Source organism: Mandrillus leucophaeus, unplaced genomic scaffold (assembly GCF_000951045.1).
Source record: "Mandrillus leucophaeus isolate KB7577 unplaced genomic scaffold, Mleu.le_1.0 Scaffold357, whole genome shotgun sequence".
NCBI lineage: Eukaryota > Metazoa > Chordata > Mammalia > Primates > Cercopithecidae > Mandrillus > Mandrillus leucophaeus.
In genome coordinates this window covers 1228290-1244474 of record NW_012103776.1, presented here as the reverse complement: position 1 = coordinate 1244474, position 16185 = coordinate 1228290, and the positions used below count along the sequence as shown (strand labels likewise).

General features: G+C 39.6%; 1 protein-coding gene across 2 annotated transcripts in view; it reads left to right on the top strand.

Moving 5' to 3' along the window:
• CNTNAP2 (contactin associated protein-like 2) overlaps nucleotides 1-13957 on the top strand; it is a 318368-nt gene extending 304411 nt beyond the window's left edge. For both annotated transcript variants that reach the window (XM_011989555.1, XM_011989556.1), the window contains 2 exons: nucleotides 2322-2402; nucleotides 8416-13957. In XM_011989555.1, the coding sequence (XP_011844945.1) occupies nucleotides 2322-2402; nucleotides 8416-8615 (281 nt within the window). In that variant the 3' untranslated portion in view covers nucleotides 8616-13957. The remainder of the gene's footprint in view (nucleotides 1-2321; nucleotides 2403-8415) is intronic.
• The last annotated feature ends 2228 nt before the right edge of the window (nucleotides 13958-16185 follow it).

The following is a 16185-nucleotide window of genomic DNA, read 5'->3' as shown; positions in this document are numbered from 1 at the left end:
TTTGTCACATCTACTAATAGTACTTCTCTGAAGATTCAGGTTTAAAAAAGAAAGCCAAGGTTTTTATTATATGTTTTTATGTAAACCAGGTTTATTCCCATAGGATAATTTTAGGATTAATCTTATATCTGATGATAAGCCTAATAAATTAAAGATTTTGCATTCTTGGGCTGACATTTGGGATTGGGAATGTTAATCCATGCTACCTACCCTAGCAGATCCTGAAGGGAAATGGGAAAGTAAGCTGATGGGAAAGTAGCTGACTACACCGTACTGCGCGTTGGTTCTCCCCATTTCCCTACCTAGCTAACTGGATTTAGGATTGGACCAATTTGGCCGGGCAAGGTGGCTCACACCTGTAATCCCAGCACTTTGAAAGGCCAAGGCAGGAGAATTGTTTGAGCCCAGGAATTCAAGACAAGCTTGGGCAACATAGGGAAACCCCATCTCTACAAAAAATAAAAAATTAGCCAGGCGTGATGGTGCACGACTGTGGTCCCAGCTACTCAGGAGACTGAGGCGGGAGGAACACTTGAGCCTGGAAGGTCCAGGTTGCAGTGAGCTGTGATTATACAACTGCACACCAGCCTGGTGTACACTGCAAGACCAAATCTTAAAAAAAAAAAAAAAAAAAAGGATCAAGCCAGTTAAAACAAGCACAAACCATCAGTGGTCTATTTTGCATCCCCCAGTTAAAGACTTGGGGGAATATGAAATCCTTGAATACTCAGAGTTAAGTTTGCTTTCATTTGTAGCTTTCTTAATGTCTGTGCTTTTTACTCAGATAGTTGAGATAATTTGGAATGTAAAGTATAATTTTCCTCATCCTAAACAAGAATATCAAGTCTAGCCAGGTGCAGCGGCTCATGCCTGTAATCACAGCATTTTGGGAGGCCAAGGTGAGTGGATAACTTGAGGTCAGGAGTTTGAGACCAGGTTGACCAACATGGTAAAACCCCGCCTCTACTAAAAATACAAAAATTAGCCAGGCCTGGTGGCAGGTGCCTGTAATCCCAGCTACTTGGGAGGCCGAGGCAGAATCACCTGAGCCTAAAAGGCAGAGGTTGCAGTGAGCCGAGATCACACCACTGCCTGGATGACAGAGTGAGACCCTTTCCCCAGCTCTCACCTCCATAAAAAAAAGAGAATATAAAGTCTAAAAGAGAAAGGATTAAATCACATGTGTTGACAGAATCTGGAATCTCCCTTTTTGGTTGCAGCTCCCCCCCTCCATAAAAAAAAGAGAATATAAAGTCTAAAAGGGAAAGGATTAAATCACATGTGTTGACAGAATCTGGAATCTCCCTTTTTGGTTGCCGTATTTCCAAGGGGAGAGGAGGAAAAAGGGCTCTACCTGCTTTTTATCGTTATCCTGGATAATCTTGGAAGTCCATAGCCCAGGAATATATTAGTGTTAGAAAATGGAGTATGTAGCAACATTCTCCCTGAATCATAACATAAACCTATTTGCCTATTTGAAATGTGTACACATTTCATTGTACCAAATAAGTACTTCTAAATTCTTTTTACATTTAATTGGTGCCATCCAGTAGCCAGAGCTTGCTTTAGACTAAGGTGACCTGCTTCTATTGGAAGATTTACCTTAACTTCTCCAACAGAAGACCAACAAATGTGAATTGTTTCTGAAGCTGGATTAGGTCCTATGGATGACAGAAGATAGATTCTGCCTTTTCCGGGCTTAAAATTTGTTTTATCTTAGAGAAATACCTAAATATAACACAATTGAGTCTTATCATTTATAATAGGGAAAGAAATAGATTCACTAGGCAGTTATATTCTTCTCAACTGTTTTGAATTATTACCCCCTTACAAACTCCTGAAGTGTGCCAGTGGTCTTACTACAGCCATGAAAAATACAAGTTTGAAGGAATGATTCCTTTTTAAACTTTTTAATACTGTAGCTGTAAAAAGCTCATCTACAAATATACTGAATGCCACCAGTTGTGCATGGGGTTAAAAGTGGATGGGAAGCAGATTTCAACCAAATGTAAGAAACATTCAAATGCATAAACTCGTCTGTCTGTGGAACTAGAGCCAGCTCAGGGAGTTCTAGGATTCTCTAATATTGCTCCAAGTGGTAAGTCGTGTTTATCTAGGCCTTGTGCAAACAGAAACAGCAGGTACAGGGATGGAGGCTGTTGTGATTCTTTTGTGAGACAACGGCAAGACAGGGTCCATCAGATATGGAGATTTCATTTGGAAAAACAGTAAGTGTTAACGAATTGTATGGAGAAATAGGTTTCAAATTATTTGGGATCAATATACTTGACTCTGACACTTGACTCTTTCTTTCTGTACAGCCAGTGCAGATTTTCCATATAATCCAGGACAAGGCCAAGCTATAAGAAATGGAGTCAACAGAAACTCGGCTATCATTGGAGGTAGGTGATGTGTAGAGCAGGCTCATGTGGGGCTACTCACCTATGGAAAGCAATAATTGTCAATAACATAGTAGTCTAGGAAAAAGTTTTCTAGATTTTTACATGATTCATTTTGTTGTTTAAATAGTACACAAGATCATGAATTCTGATATGCAGAAATATAGTAAATGTGGCCAGACACGGTGGCTCACGCCTATGTAATCGCAGCACTTTGGGAGGCAAAGGTGGGCAGATCACCTGAGGTCAGGAGTTCTAGACGAGCCTAGCCAACATGGCGAAACCCCATCTCTACTAAAAATACAAAAATTAGCCAGGCATGGTGGCTCACACCTATAATCCCAGCTGCTCGGAAGACTGAGGCAGGAGAATCTCTTGAACCTGGGAGGCAGGGGTTGCAGTGAGCCAAGATTGCACCACTGTGCTCCAGCCTGGGCAACAGAGCAAGACTCTGTTTTAAAAAAAAGAGAGAAAGATATAGTAAATGTAACATGGCTACTTTTTTCTCTTTTTTAGATGGAGTCGTGCTCTATAACCTAGGGTAGAGTGCAGTGGCGTGATCTCGGCTCACTGGAACCTCTGCCTCCGGGTTCAAACAATTCTCCTGCCTTAGCCTCCCTAGTAGCTGGGATTATAGGTGCCTGCCACCACGCCTGGCTAATTTTTGTGTTTTTAGTGGACACGGGGTTTCACCATCTTGGCCAGGCTGATCTTGAACTCCTGACCTCGTTATCCACCGCCTCAGCCGCCTAAAGTGCTGGGATTACTGGCATGAGCCATTGCGCCTGGCCTAACCTGGCTACTTTTTAATGCCGGCTTGTAAAAAACAAATGGTAGTGGTAAGCTGGACAGACTCAGAATATGTAAGGAGGTAGTAGTGATCATAGCCAGGACATTTCTTTATCCCCTCTGATCTTTTTCAGTCTCATCCTTTTGCATCCCAAATGGTCCAGGATAGCATACTATAAAAAATGAAAAGGCAGGCTGGGCACAGTGGCTCACACCTGTAATCCCAGCACTTTGGGAGACCGAGGTGGGTGGATCACGAGGTCAGGGGATCGAGACCATCCTGGCTAACATGGTGAAACCCCGTCTCTAAATACAAAAAAAAAAATTAGCCAGGCGTGGTGGCGGGCGCCTGTAGTTCCAGCTACTTGGGAGGCTGAGGCAGGAGAATGGTGTGAATCCAGGAGGCGGAGCTTGCGGTGAGCCAAGATCACGCCACTGCACTCCAGCCTGGGCAACAGAGCAAGACTCTGTCTAAATAAATAAATACATAGAAAAGAAAAGAAAAGGGAAATGCCAGTCTGGTTTCAGTTATCATAATGCAAATTGTCAGAAAATTACTGGAGATCATTATTTTAAGTGAAATAAGCTAGGCACAAGAAGACAAATATTGCATGTTCTCACTGATACACAGGAGTTAAAAGATTTGAACACATGGAGGTAGAAAGAAAAACAGATAAGACTGGGAAAGTTGAGGAGGAGGAGGAAGGAGAATGAAGAGAAGTGGGTTACAGGGTGCAAACATACAGTAAGATAAAAGGAACAAATTCAGGGTTTGCTAGCAGGGTAGGATGACTATATCTAACAAAAATGTATTATACTTGGTTGATGAGCCCCTAAATACTATGACTTGATCACTATTCCATGTACACATGTAACAAATGTTCTCATGTAGCCCATAAATTTGCACAATTAAAATTTAAAAATAAAAATGTATCAGAAAATTAACAAGCTGTAGCATCTAAAATATTCCAGTGTTTTCTTCTCACCAGGGGCAGCTACATAATAATTTGACTCTCCTAAGATAGCTGTTGAGCCTCATGCGTAGATCAATATTGACATCCCTATTGCCATCAATATCCCAGTCCTCACTGTTTTTTGCTTTTTTTTTTAAATCAACTTAATTGAAGTATAATACATACCTATAAGTGTAACAGGTCCCTAACTTTTTTTTTTTTTTTTTTTTTTTTTTTTGAGACAGTCTCACTTTCCGTTGCCCAGTCTGGAGTACAGTGGCATGATCTCAGGTTTAGTAGAGACGGGATTTCACCATGTTGGCCAGGCTGGTCTCGAACTCCTGACCTCAAGTGATCCACTCGCCTCAGCCTCCCAAAGTGCTGGGATTATAGGCGTGAGCCACTGCGCCTGGCTCCAATCTTTTTATAGTTTGTGGTTGATTTGTCCTATCTAAAAAGTCTGCCTACCCAAAAGTTTTGAAGATTTTCAGCTTTCTTCTAGAAGTTGTATCGCTTCATCATTTACCGTTAGCTCTTTAATCACTTCGATTTGATGTTTATAAATGGTGTGATGTTTATAAATGGTGTGAGAGAAGAGTCAAAGCCAGTGTTTTCCAAATGAATATCTTGTTATTCCAAGACCATTTGTTGAAAACAAAACAAAAAAAAACTATACTTTTCCTCAACTGAATTTTCTTGGCACTTTTTTTAAAGCAACTGACCATATGTGTGTGTGTGTCTATTTTCTAGGCTTTTTGTTTTGTTGGTCTATATATCTTTCCTTACCCAATACCATGCTTGCTTTATTGTTGTATCTTTTTTTGTTGAGATGGGAGTCTCGCTCTGTCGCCAGGCTGGAGTACAGTGGCACGATCTTGGCTCACTACAACCTCTAACTCCCTGGTTCAAGCGATTCTCCTACCTCAGCCTCCCGAGTAGCTGCACTTACAGGCATGCACCACCATGTCCAGCTAATTTGTATTTTTAGTAGAGATGGGGTTTCACCACGTTGGCCAGGATGGTCTCGATCTCCTGACCTTGTGATTCGCCCACCTCGGCCTCCCAAAGTGGTGGGATTACAGGTGTGAGCCACTGCGCCGACCTGTTGTACCTTAATACAAAGTGTTGAAATAAACAATATAAGTTCTCTAATCTTTTGTTGTTTTTCAAAATTATTTTGGCTATTCTATGTCTTTTGCATTTCTATATAAAATTTAGAATCAGTTTACAAATTTCTACCAAAAAAATTGGCTATAATTTAGATTGGGATTGTATTAGACCTATAAATGAACATCTTAACGATACTTAGTATTTCTATCCTTACATGGTGTATCTATACATTTATTTGTCTCTTCAGTTTCTCTCAGCAACGTATTGTGGTTTTCAACGCAAAGTCTTGAACAACTTTTAAATTTGTGCAATTACTATTTTATTAATTTCATTTTCTAAGTGTTTCTTTCTGGCATATAAAAGTATAATTGATCTTTTATATCAGCCTCATATTCTGTGACCTTGCTAAATTTGCTGTTAGTTCTAATAACTTTTTTTGTATATTCCTTAGAATTGTCTACCTAAACACAAGCATGTTATCTGAGAATAATGAGATTTTTTTACTTGTTTCTTTCCAGACTATATCCTTTTATTGTTTCATTGCACTGGGTATGATTTTCAGTACAAAAGTGAATAAATGTTGAGATTTGACAATTTTGCATTGTTCCCTATGTTAGGGGAATGTGTTTGATCTTTCACTATTAAATAGGATATTAGCTGTAGGTTTCCAACAGATGTCCTTTATCAGATTGAGACAGTTTCTTCTACTCATAGTTTACTGAAAGCTGTATGATGAATGGGTATTGTAAGTTTTCCAAATGCTTTTTCCACATCTATTTAGATGATCATACTGTTTTACTCCTTATTTGCTTAATGTGGTAAATCACATTGCTTTATTTTTTAATGTTAAACCAAACTTGCATTCCTAGGATTAACATTATCCTAATATATGATCTTTTTTACATATTGCTGGGTTTGATTTACTAAAATTCTATTTAAAAGAATATTGTGGCCGGGCGTGGTGCCTTACGCCTATAATCCCAGCACTTTGGGAGGCCAAGGTGGGTGGATTACCTGAGGTCAGGAGTTCAGGACCAGCCTGGCCAACACAGTGAAACTCCATCTCTACTAAAAATACAAAAATTAGCTGGGCGTGGTGGCGGGCGCCTGTAATCCCAGCTACTTGGGAGGCTGAGACAGGAGAACTGCTTGAACCTGGGAGGCTGAGGTTGCAATAAGCCCAGATCATGCCATTGCACTCCAGCCTGGGCAACAAGAACAAAACTCTGTCTTCAAAAAAAAAAAAAGAATATTGCTCCACAGTTTTCTTGTAATGTTTTTCTGGTTTTAGTATCAGGATAATGCTGGTCTCATAAAATGAACTGAGTAGTGTTTTCTCCTCCTGTATTTTAAGAAAGATGTTTAGGATTGGTCTAATATCATTAGGTAATGTTTAATAGTATTGTTCGGGTCTTTTAAATTTTTGCTGATTTTCTGTTCAATTGTTCTATCAGTTACTGACAGAACAGTGTTAAAATCTCCAACTATAATTGCAAATTGGTCTAATTCTCCTACCAGTTCTGCCAGTTTTTGCTTCATTTATTTTGTACTTAGGTTAGGTTTATACACATTCGTAATCATTATGTCTTCTTGATGAATTCACCCTTTTGTCATTATGAAATGTTCTTCATTTCTACTAACAACTTTGTCCTTTGTCTCATATTAATGTAGCTATTTCAGCTTACTTATGATTATTGTTTTCATATCTTTTCCTACCCTTTTACTTTTGACCTGTATTTAAAGTTTATGTCTTGTAGACATCATATAGTAGGCATCTTTTTTATCCACTCTGTCTCTACTTCTTAATTGGAGTATTTAGATCAGTTATATTTACTTCTATTTTATCTAGTCTGTATTATTTCATCCAGTATTTTTTTTTTTTTCCTTTTCAGACAGAGTCCCACTCTGTCACACAAGCTGGAGTGCAGTGGCACGATCTTGGCTCACTGCAGCCTCTGCCTCCCAGATTCAAGCGATTCTCGAGCCTCGGCCTCCTGAGTAGCTGGGATTACAGGAGCGTGCCACCACACCTGGCTGATTTTTATACTTTTAGTATAAGAGACCGGGTTTCACCATGTTGGCCAGGCTGGTCTTGAACTCCTGATCAAGTAATCCACCCGCCTCAGCCTCCCAAAGTGCTGGGATTACAGGCGTGAGCCACCACACCTGGCCTGATCCAGTATTTTTTTCATTTCAGACACTGTGTGTTTCACCTCTACAAGTTCCACTATTTCATTTTTTTCTCTCATTTTGATATTTTCCTTTAAACCCCTGTGCACATTTCTAATAGTTACTGTACTATCCTTGTCTGCTCATTCCATGCTCTGTCATTTCTGAATCTCCTTCTAATTGACTGATGTTTCTTCTGGTCAAGTGACATTTTCCTACATTTTTTTTCTCTGAATTATTTTTCTCTGCAGCTTGAAGTTATTTAGATGTGCTTTAAAGCTTTTTCAGGATAGATCTAGGGTAGTCTTTATTCTAGGCCTATTTTAGCAAACATCTTCAGCATGACCATTCTATAACTGTATTAAATGCTCTGATTGTTCAGTGAGGTCTCTTCAATGTGGTTGGTTGGAACATAAACGTCTCCCAGCCCTCTGAGCGCTCTGGTTTTTGCCTGGCCTATGCCTTTCATTCTGTACATGCACACGTTAGTGTCATTCTGACACAAATTCAGAGACACTTCTGTGCAGAGTATTAGGGTTCTTTCTACACACAGCTCTCGCACGCGCTCTATCTCCCCTCTCCATTCAGGGAAACCACTGTGCTTTCTTGTGCTGCCCCTCCCTACATTGCTGTCCAAAAATTGCTGGCAGCCAGAAAACGAGGAAAATTGTAGGACTCCTCCTTTTTGTTTCTCTGTTCTCAGACATCATGGTTCCATTCTGCCCGTTTTCTAATGTCTGAAGACTGTCATTTCATTGATTGTGTCCAGTATTTTAGCTACTTTTGGCTGGAAGGGAAGTTACTCCTGATTTTCCTGTTACTCCTTCATGGACAAAAACAGAAATCTTACTTCATTTTTGTTATCTTTGTTGTTTTGGAGTTTGTGTTTTATATGGGAGAGGGCTGTGTCTGAGGGAGCGGTAGTGAAATGGGGACAGTGATGGAGGGACACCCAAGCCCTGTCTAACCTCTCGTGCTTCTCCTTTCTCCACCAGGCGTCATTGCTGTGGTGATTTTCACCATCCTCTGCACCCTGGTCTTCCTGATCCGGTACATGTTCCGCCACAAGGGCACCTACCATACCAATGAAGCGAAGGGGGCGGAGTCGGCAGAGAGCGCAGACGCCGCCATCATGAACAACGACCCCAATTTCACAGAGACCATTGATGAAAGCAAAAAGGAATGGCTCATTTGAGGGGTGGTTACTTGGCTATGGGATAGGGAGGAGGGAATTACTAGGAAGGAGAGAAAGGGACAAAAGCACCCTGCTTCATACTCTTGAGCACATCCTTAAAATATCAGCACAAGTTGGGGGAGGCAGGCAATGGAATATTCTTGAGACTGATCACACACACACACAAAAAAAAAATTTAATATTTCTTTATAGCTGAGTTTTCCCTTCTGTATCAAAACAAAATAATACAAAAAATGCTTTTAGAGTTTAAGCAATGGTTGAAGTTTGTAGGTAATATCTGTCTTACTTTGTGTGTGTTTAGAGGTGTTCTAAAGACCCGTGGTAACAGGGCAAGTTTTCTACATTTTTAAGAGCCCTTAGAACACGGGTATTTTTTCTTGAGAAAAGCTGATGCACCTACATATGGCCCCAACATTCTCTTCCTTTTGCTTCTAGTCAACCTTAATGGGCTGTTGTAGTAACTAGTTCGTGTTCATATACTATTTCCTTTGATGTCCTATAAGTTGGAAAAGAAACGGGCAAAGAGAACCTATTATTTGCCAGTTTTCAAGCAGAGTTCAATCTATGCCAGCTCTCTGGCATCTGGGGTTCCTGACTGATAACAGCAGTTGAAGCAAGAGAGTGCATGGCACCTGGTGTGTAACGACACAATCAGCACAACTGGAGAGAGGCATTAAAGAACCAGGGAAGGCAGTTTATATTGGGGTTGTTGGTTTTTCATTGAATTCTACAAGCTAATATTGTTCTAATATGTAGTCTTAGACCAATTCAATATCTGTAACTATCAGCTGCAATACCATGGTGACCAGCTGTTACAAAAGATTTTTTCCTGTTTTATCTGAAACATACTGGATTTATATATGTATAAGCGCCTCAATGGGGTATTAGAGCCAGATGTTATGATTTGTTTGCTCTTTTTCTTTTAAAGTTGTAGCAAACGTATGGATAATTTCTAGTGAATGCATAAATTAGGTTGCGCTTCTTATTTTGCTTTAAGTCTCTGGTAGTTTTTCCACCCCTGTGATAAAATCCTAATAGACCGTGTCCTATAAATGGATGCAACACAATAAAGTTATTACGGCTGTTACTCTGGATGATATGGAAAACACTGCCATATTTTAAATCAACTACTCCATGTGTTTTTCCATGCAATCACACTGCTGTGATTCAGGGATCTTCTGAGATGGACACATTTGAACCTCAAGTTCCTCACAAACCTGGTACCTGTTGCTTCTCAGACGATGGACAAGTGTAGTTAGTCACACCTCTTAGTTTAATCTGAAACCTTGACCCAGTTGTGTAACAAATAACTCATTGATTATATTTAAAAATAATACACTTCATGTAAACAAATGGGGACAATGCATCCAAAAATAATCTTATTTTTTAAACAGATTATACAAAAATTATTTCTAGAAAGACTACCATTTGTGATCATTATATTTCAAGCCTCTTATACTTAATAAGCACTTTTTTAAAAATCTTGAGATCCCACCATTCTGAGGAATTAAATATGATCACTTTTTCCTTCTTTGCCTGGGAGAGGTTAAGAGGAGGTTTCAGAGGTATAGATGCTATTGTTCTGATGGCCTGGCTCAATAAAATGGAAATTCTAGTTGGTTAGAATAATGCATTTTTTTTTTTCAAGATTCTCAGTATGCCTAACTTATTGGGGCATGTCAGTTTCTTGGGTAATGGGAAAACATTACCTAGAGTTGCTAGTGGCACATTACACCAGTACACAGCACATTCCAAAAGAGACATTGGACCAGTTAATTCCCATGCAAGTCAAGGTAACAGAACAAAAGGGAATCCTGATGCCCTTTTACCATTGCTGGTTGAGCTCAGGCACTGTCATGGACACCCTTAATTTTAAAAGGTTTTAATCATTCTCTATAAAATACATTTAAAGTGGAGAAACATTTAATATCACTAAATATCAGAACAATGTAACATTTACAAATGAAATATTGAAAGCAAAGGCTGTTTTATTTAGCCAAGATGACTACCATTAGGAGTTACTGTATGTATTGTTGAACGCAAATTTTAAACATAACATTTTAAAAGTGTTTCTGATTTTTAAACCCGGTTTACAGGTATTACTCCTGCACTTACCAAATAACGCCCGATGGAAATTTATTATTTCTTGCAATTCCCACGATAGCTCTGTTCATTATGCATTGTCAACACTTTTCCTTTTTTCCCCCAAAATGAGTAGGGGATTAAAGTCACCCAAAACAGCTTCTGCTACTAAAATGTTCTCATCCTTTCTCCTCCCGCAAAAGGTGAAAAATGAGATCCAATCCTCTCACCAAAATTTCAAACCTAGGACACTGGAATGACTGCAGGGATCAGTGGTTCTCCCATATCACCATCAATTAAGACATATAGGATACTGTCTCTCTCTCTCTTCAAGAGGGTTACAATATGGCCATCAGACAGGAAACCAAAAGGTGGATAAAGTATTAAGTAATTAAGTGCCAAATCAATGCTGGAAATCTTGACCTCTTCTTGGGATTATGAGTTTAACAAAAATCCCTACATCTGCTTATGAAGGCCATATCCAGTACATTTTAAATGGTAAATAATATATTTATGTGAAGAAAAGGAATTAAGTCTTTCTTCCAACTCTCTCCCTGGACAGCCTAACACAGTGCAGCCTCGATAACCATGACATTCCCACCCAAGCTCTCAGTGCCTAATCCTGCTGTGTCATTCACTTCTCACACAATCTTGACATCTTATATTCCAATACATTATCAAGCAAGCACAAGTATATTGGTAGTAGCCTCTTTAAATAATATGTATAGACAACAACAACAACAAAATAGGCTGTTCTAAAGTTTCAGGGAAAGTTAATGGCGGATTTAAGGTTGTGCAGGAAACATCTGTGTATGAAGCAAATGTCGATGTTTTGGAAAGATAGGAGATGACTTTGAATGAATGCAAGGTTAGTGCGACTCTAAGCTCTCAAAATAGCAGACTCCCTAGAGTTCAAGAAAGCTGGTCCAGGAGGTTGAAAAAGTTGTTTTATTGTTAAATTATTTTCTGGCCCTTCTTAATATTTAAAAATATATTTCCCCTTGTGGCTTTCAACCAACTGCTCAAAGAGACTTGTTATGTGGAAGTTTTCATTAAAGAGCTGAAAACAAGAATTTAGACAGCCTTTACTAGAAAACGTCCTACTGCCCTGCATTTGACAAACAAGCATCGTTTACTAACAAGAACAGGAATTCAGAGACACAAGAAAAAGCAATGGCATAAGTCAAAGAGTCTATCTTAATATTACTTTTGAACATCTGCTGAGCAGTCACCATATATGCAGGCTGAGAGCTGGGCACAGACAGAAGCCACTGGAAGCACTTCAGGAACAAGCACACAGCTATGGGACTTGAACATGCAAGTGTTCAGGTCGCGTCAAGAAGCTTTTCTTTCCTTCTATGATGCAATCTGTTCTTTCCGATCCTACTTTTTTCTCTCTTCCTCTCCTTGCCACACTATATCCTGCTCTTACGCAGCAAACATTTTAATGGCCCCTTTATGTCTCATGCCTCCAAACAACACTGAATTTGAAAACCTCCCCCCTTTTCTTTTCACCACTCTGTTGAGCAATTTTCCCAAAAAAAGGCAGCAATTATTAAACTTAATTCAAGTAAGCCAGTCAAAGATAGGTCCTAAATTGCTAGTCCCAATAGAACCACCTGATCCTAAACCAGTGAGAAACAAACAGTAACAATGTCCGCCGCTGACTTCAGCTAAGAATCAATGGCCCCTGCCCACCTCCCCCCCAACTTTTCTTTCTTTTGAGACGGAGTCACACTCCATCGCCCAGGCTGGAGTGCACTGGCGCCATCTTGGGCTCACAGCAACCTCCTCCTCCTCCCACATTCAGGCGATTCTCCTGCCTCAGCCTCCCAAGAGCTGGGATTACAGGCACTCGCCATCACACCCGGCTAATATTTTTGTATTTTTAGTAGAGGCCGGGCTTCACCGTGTTGGCCGGGGTGGTCTCAAACTCCTGACCTCAAGTGATCCGCCCACCTCGGCCTTGCAAAGTGCTGGGATTACAGGTGTGAGCCACCGTGCCGAGCCAGCCCCATTTTTTAAATGATGATTTGATAAGAGTGGACCCTGAGAATTAGCTGACAGCATCCCCTTTCTCTCTCCCTGCCTTGGTGTGACCCTCCCCGTGTGACCTTGGTTAAGTCCTCGAACTTTTGTCCCGTATTTAAGATGGAGCTGTTTTACCTACTTCATAAGACAGTTGCAAGGTGCCATTGATTCTTGACTACAAAATACCCTGAAACCCTTATATGAAGGCTTAAGTCAACGGAGTCTAGTGGAAGATTTGTGGCTTGTGGTTGAAAGTCACATCAAAAGACAAATGTGGCCACGTTCAGGAATTGGAGACTTACTGGCATGGCTCTACAACTGCTCAATTATTAATCATGCAGACTAACCTGTCAACACTGGGAGATGCAACATAGCAAAAGGACAGAGAAATTAGAATATTTTGTGCAGAAAGCCCTAAATTCTCACCTGAATGTAACTTATAGCTCCCTTACCTACTCTTACACATGCCTTCCCAACATGCTAGACTGGCTTATACATAGGCCAACACAAAATACAAACGTGACATGTTCATGTAGCCTAGTGGCTCGGTGCCTATTCTCCATGTATCTGCATGGTAATGTTGGAAACTAAGTACATTTCTTTCACAGCAGTTTTCTTCATAAGTGGTATATAAATCTCATATTCAATGAAATGGGGAAATCATGTTGAGAAGTTGGTTTGTTATCTCTCATTGAGCAAAGACTGGCAGGAGATAATAAAAATAAATATGGGCACACACGTATTAATATACAGCACGCATTTACAAGTTTATTTTCCAGATAAAATTGTGGTATAAGAACAGTTCTACCAAAACAGTCTGCACCATTTCCAAATCTCAGTTAATTTACAGCAACTGCTGCTTTTGGAGATGGCTGTGAAAATATGGAAGTTCCTCTCAAGTAGGCCAAGAAACAGTTCTAGATTTACTGATTCTAAGTTTTATTTTGTCAAGTTTTTAAAATTTTCTCAGTGAGCATGGTGACTGCAGAGGTTAGCGTTGTGAAAAGCTGGGCTAAATATTCTTTCTGTAAAGTCCAATAGGATTCCATCCCTATGAAATAACACAAAATTTCACTCTCTAAAAGCAACAGCATGTAAAACTAGAATGAAAAAAGGAAATTATGTACGTATGCCTAATATTCTTTGTGAATGTCTTTCATTTAACTAAAATTATATTAGAAACCAGATTGATAAATAAAAATTTCAACATAGTTTTAATTATCCTAAAAGTGATTCTTCGTGTTTTGAACCATTTGTTTCTCTTAACGGCAATTTTCAACCTTCAGTAAAAGTAAGTTCCAAGCACTGAAATATAAGCCTACTGAGAATATCATCTTTCCACAAGCTGTGGAGATATAGTCACTTCTGAAAGACAGCTCTGATTTGGATATGTCCATGGTTAACTGTCTGCCACAAATACCTCCCTGTAAAAAGAGTTTTTCTTGAAGTAGCTTAGTGGACACTGACTTAGGTTAATTTACAGACATCTTGATAAAATGTGGTTTGAGTTCAGTTATCTCCAGAATAAATTCTGATGCTTATTTGGAATGAGGGAGTAACACTGGATAGTGGACACATGGATCCAAACCAGGGAACTAGACAACAAGGACTCGGCATGCATCGGAAGTGCCACTCTGTGTGCTTTTTAGATCTAAGTTATTACTCGCACTTGCTAGTTTTCTGCAGTGAGCAGCTCTATGCAAACCACCACCACCCCAAAGCCAAGGAAGCTGAAAGGCCAAAGAAAGAGGCTGAGAATCCAATTTCTCAGAAAGAAACATTTCACAGGGAATTATAAACAGAGGCCATGTCTCAGGCACCCCACAAGACAGATGGTGAATGCCTGCACTGTTACGCCCCCACACCTCCTACTCCCTAGACCCAGGACTTATCCACCACAGGGAAAGGGTCTACAGACTTCAGAAGGGATGTGTAGGACAATTGCTTAAGGGCAGGGTTTACAGTAAGTATGATAACATCAGAGTTGTTTTGACCTAAGGGTGGGATTTATGGTTGTCTTAAGTGCTTTTACATAAGGAACCACAGAGAAAATAAAAACCTTAGAGGCATTCCTGGAGGAACTGGATCTAATCAGAACTCAACATAGCAGATTCACATCCAAGATGAAGTTGCTTTAGCCTCCACACTGGTCTTCAATGACCATGACTATTGGGAAGCCATTTCCTTTTAATCAATTATCAGTGAGGCATCTAAATGTATACCAAGTAAATGTGAATTCCAGTTAAAAGCCCAAGTCCTCTGTTCTTCAGCAATTCCCAAGGCCAATCAATAGCAACTGCACTGCAGTATGTTCAGAAAGCATCAAGTACCAAAAAGATTGGTCATGACTGCTTCGTGAATGTGATCCAACAGGTACAGAGAGAATGTCATAAAGTCCCTTGAGAAAAGAAAATCTGCACCATAAAAGTTCTTAACAAATTTTAAAAAGATGAGTCAGCAAGTTGAGGGTTTAACATCTCCAACAAAAGGTTTTGGCCACAATATGCTGACCTCCTTTCTCTGTGCTACCAACAATAAACTGTGTACATACAGGTGTTCCAGGAGGATAGCAACTTTATTTTGTACAAATAAAGGTCCTTCATATCCATGGGTTCTGCATGCACAGATTCAACGGACCTCAGATCAAAAACAGTCAAAAAAAAAATTGAAATTAACAATGCAAAAATATACAAATTTTTAAAAGTGTATAAGTGCTTCTCAATTTATGATGGAATTGGTTACATGCTGATAAACACATCATAAATTGAAAATATTGTAAGCAAAAGTGAGTTTTCCACTTAAGATATTTTTTGTTTACCCTGGGTTTATCCAGGTCATAGTCCCATCCTAAGTCAAGAAGTGTACTGAATGTATATCACTTTTACATCATCATAAAATCAAGAAACCATAAGCCAAACCATCATAAATCAGGGACCTTCTGTATAACTACTATATACACAGTATTTACATTGTATCAGGTACTATAAGTAATCTAGAGATTATTTAAATTATATGGGAGGATGTGCCTAGGTTATATGCAAATATGTACCATTTTATATAAAGGACTTGAGCATCCATGGATTTTGGTATCTACAGGGAGTCCTGGAACCAATTCCCCACGGATACTGAGGGGCAACTGTATTTGTTTCATTAATGGGTGTGAGGGAGCAGAGAAGGGTAGGAGAGGAAGTTATAGGAAACTCACAGTCTTCGCAACTGGCAGACGAGGAGTTTGTCTCTGGTGCCTATGCCACCAGGGCCCTGAGTTTCAAGCAGAAAGTTATATTGAAGAAAATATGTCTAGTTTTACACTAGTTATGACATGGTATAACAGACAATAAAGTATAGAAAAGAGGAAATAACTGTGCTATTTTTCAAGAAGGGGTTTATGTCCTCCCAAATGAACTGAGGTACAAAAGCTAACTCTTTGAAGAAAGTATTATGTGAGTAACCATTA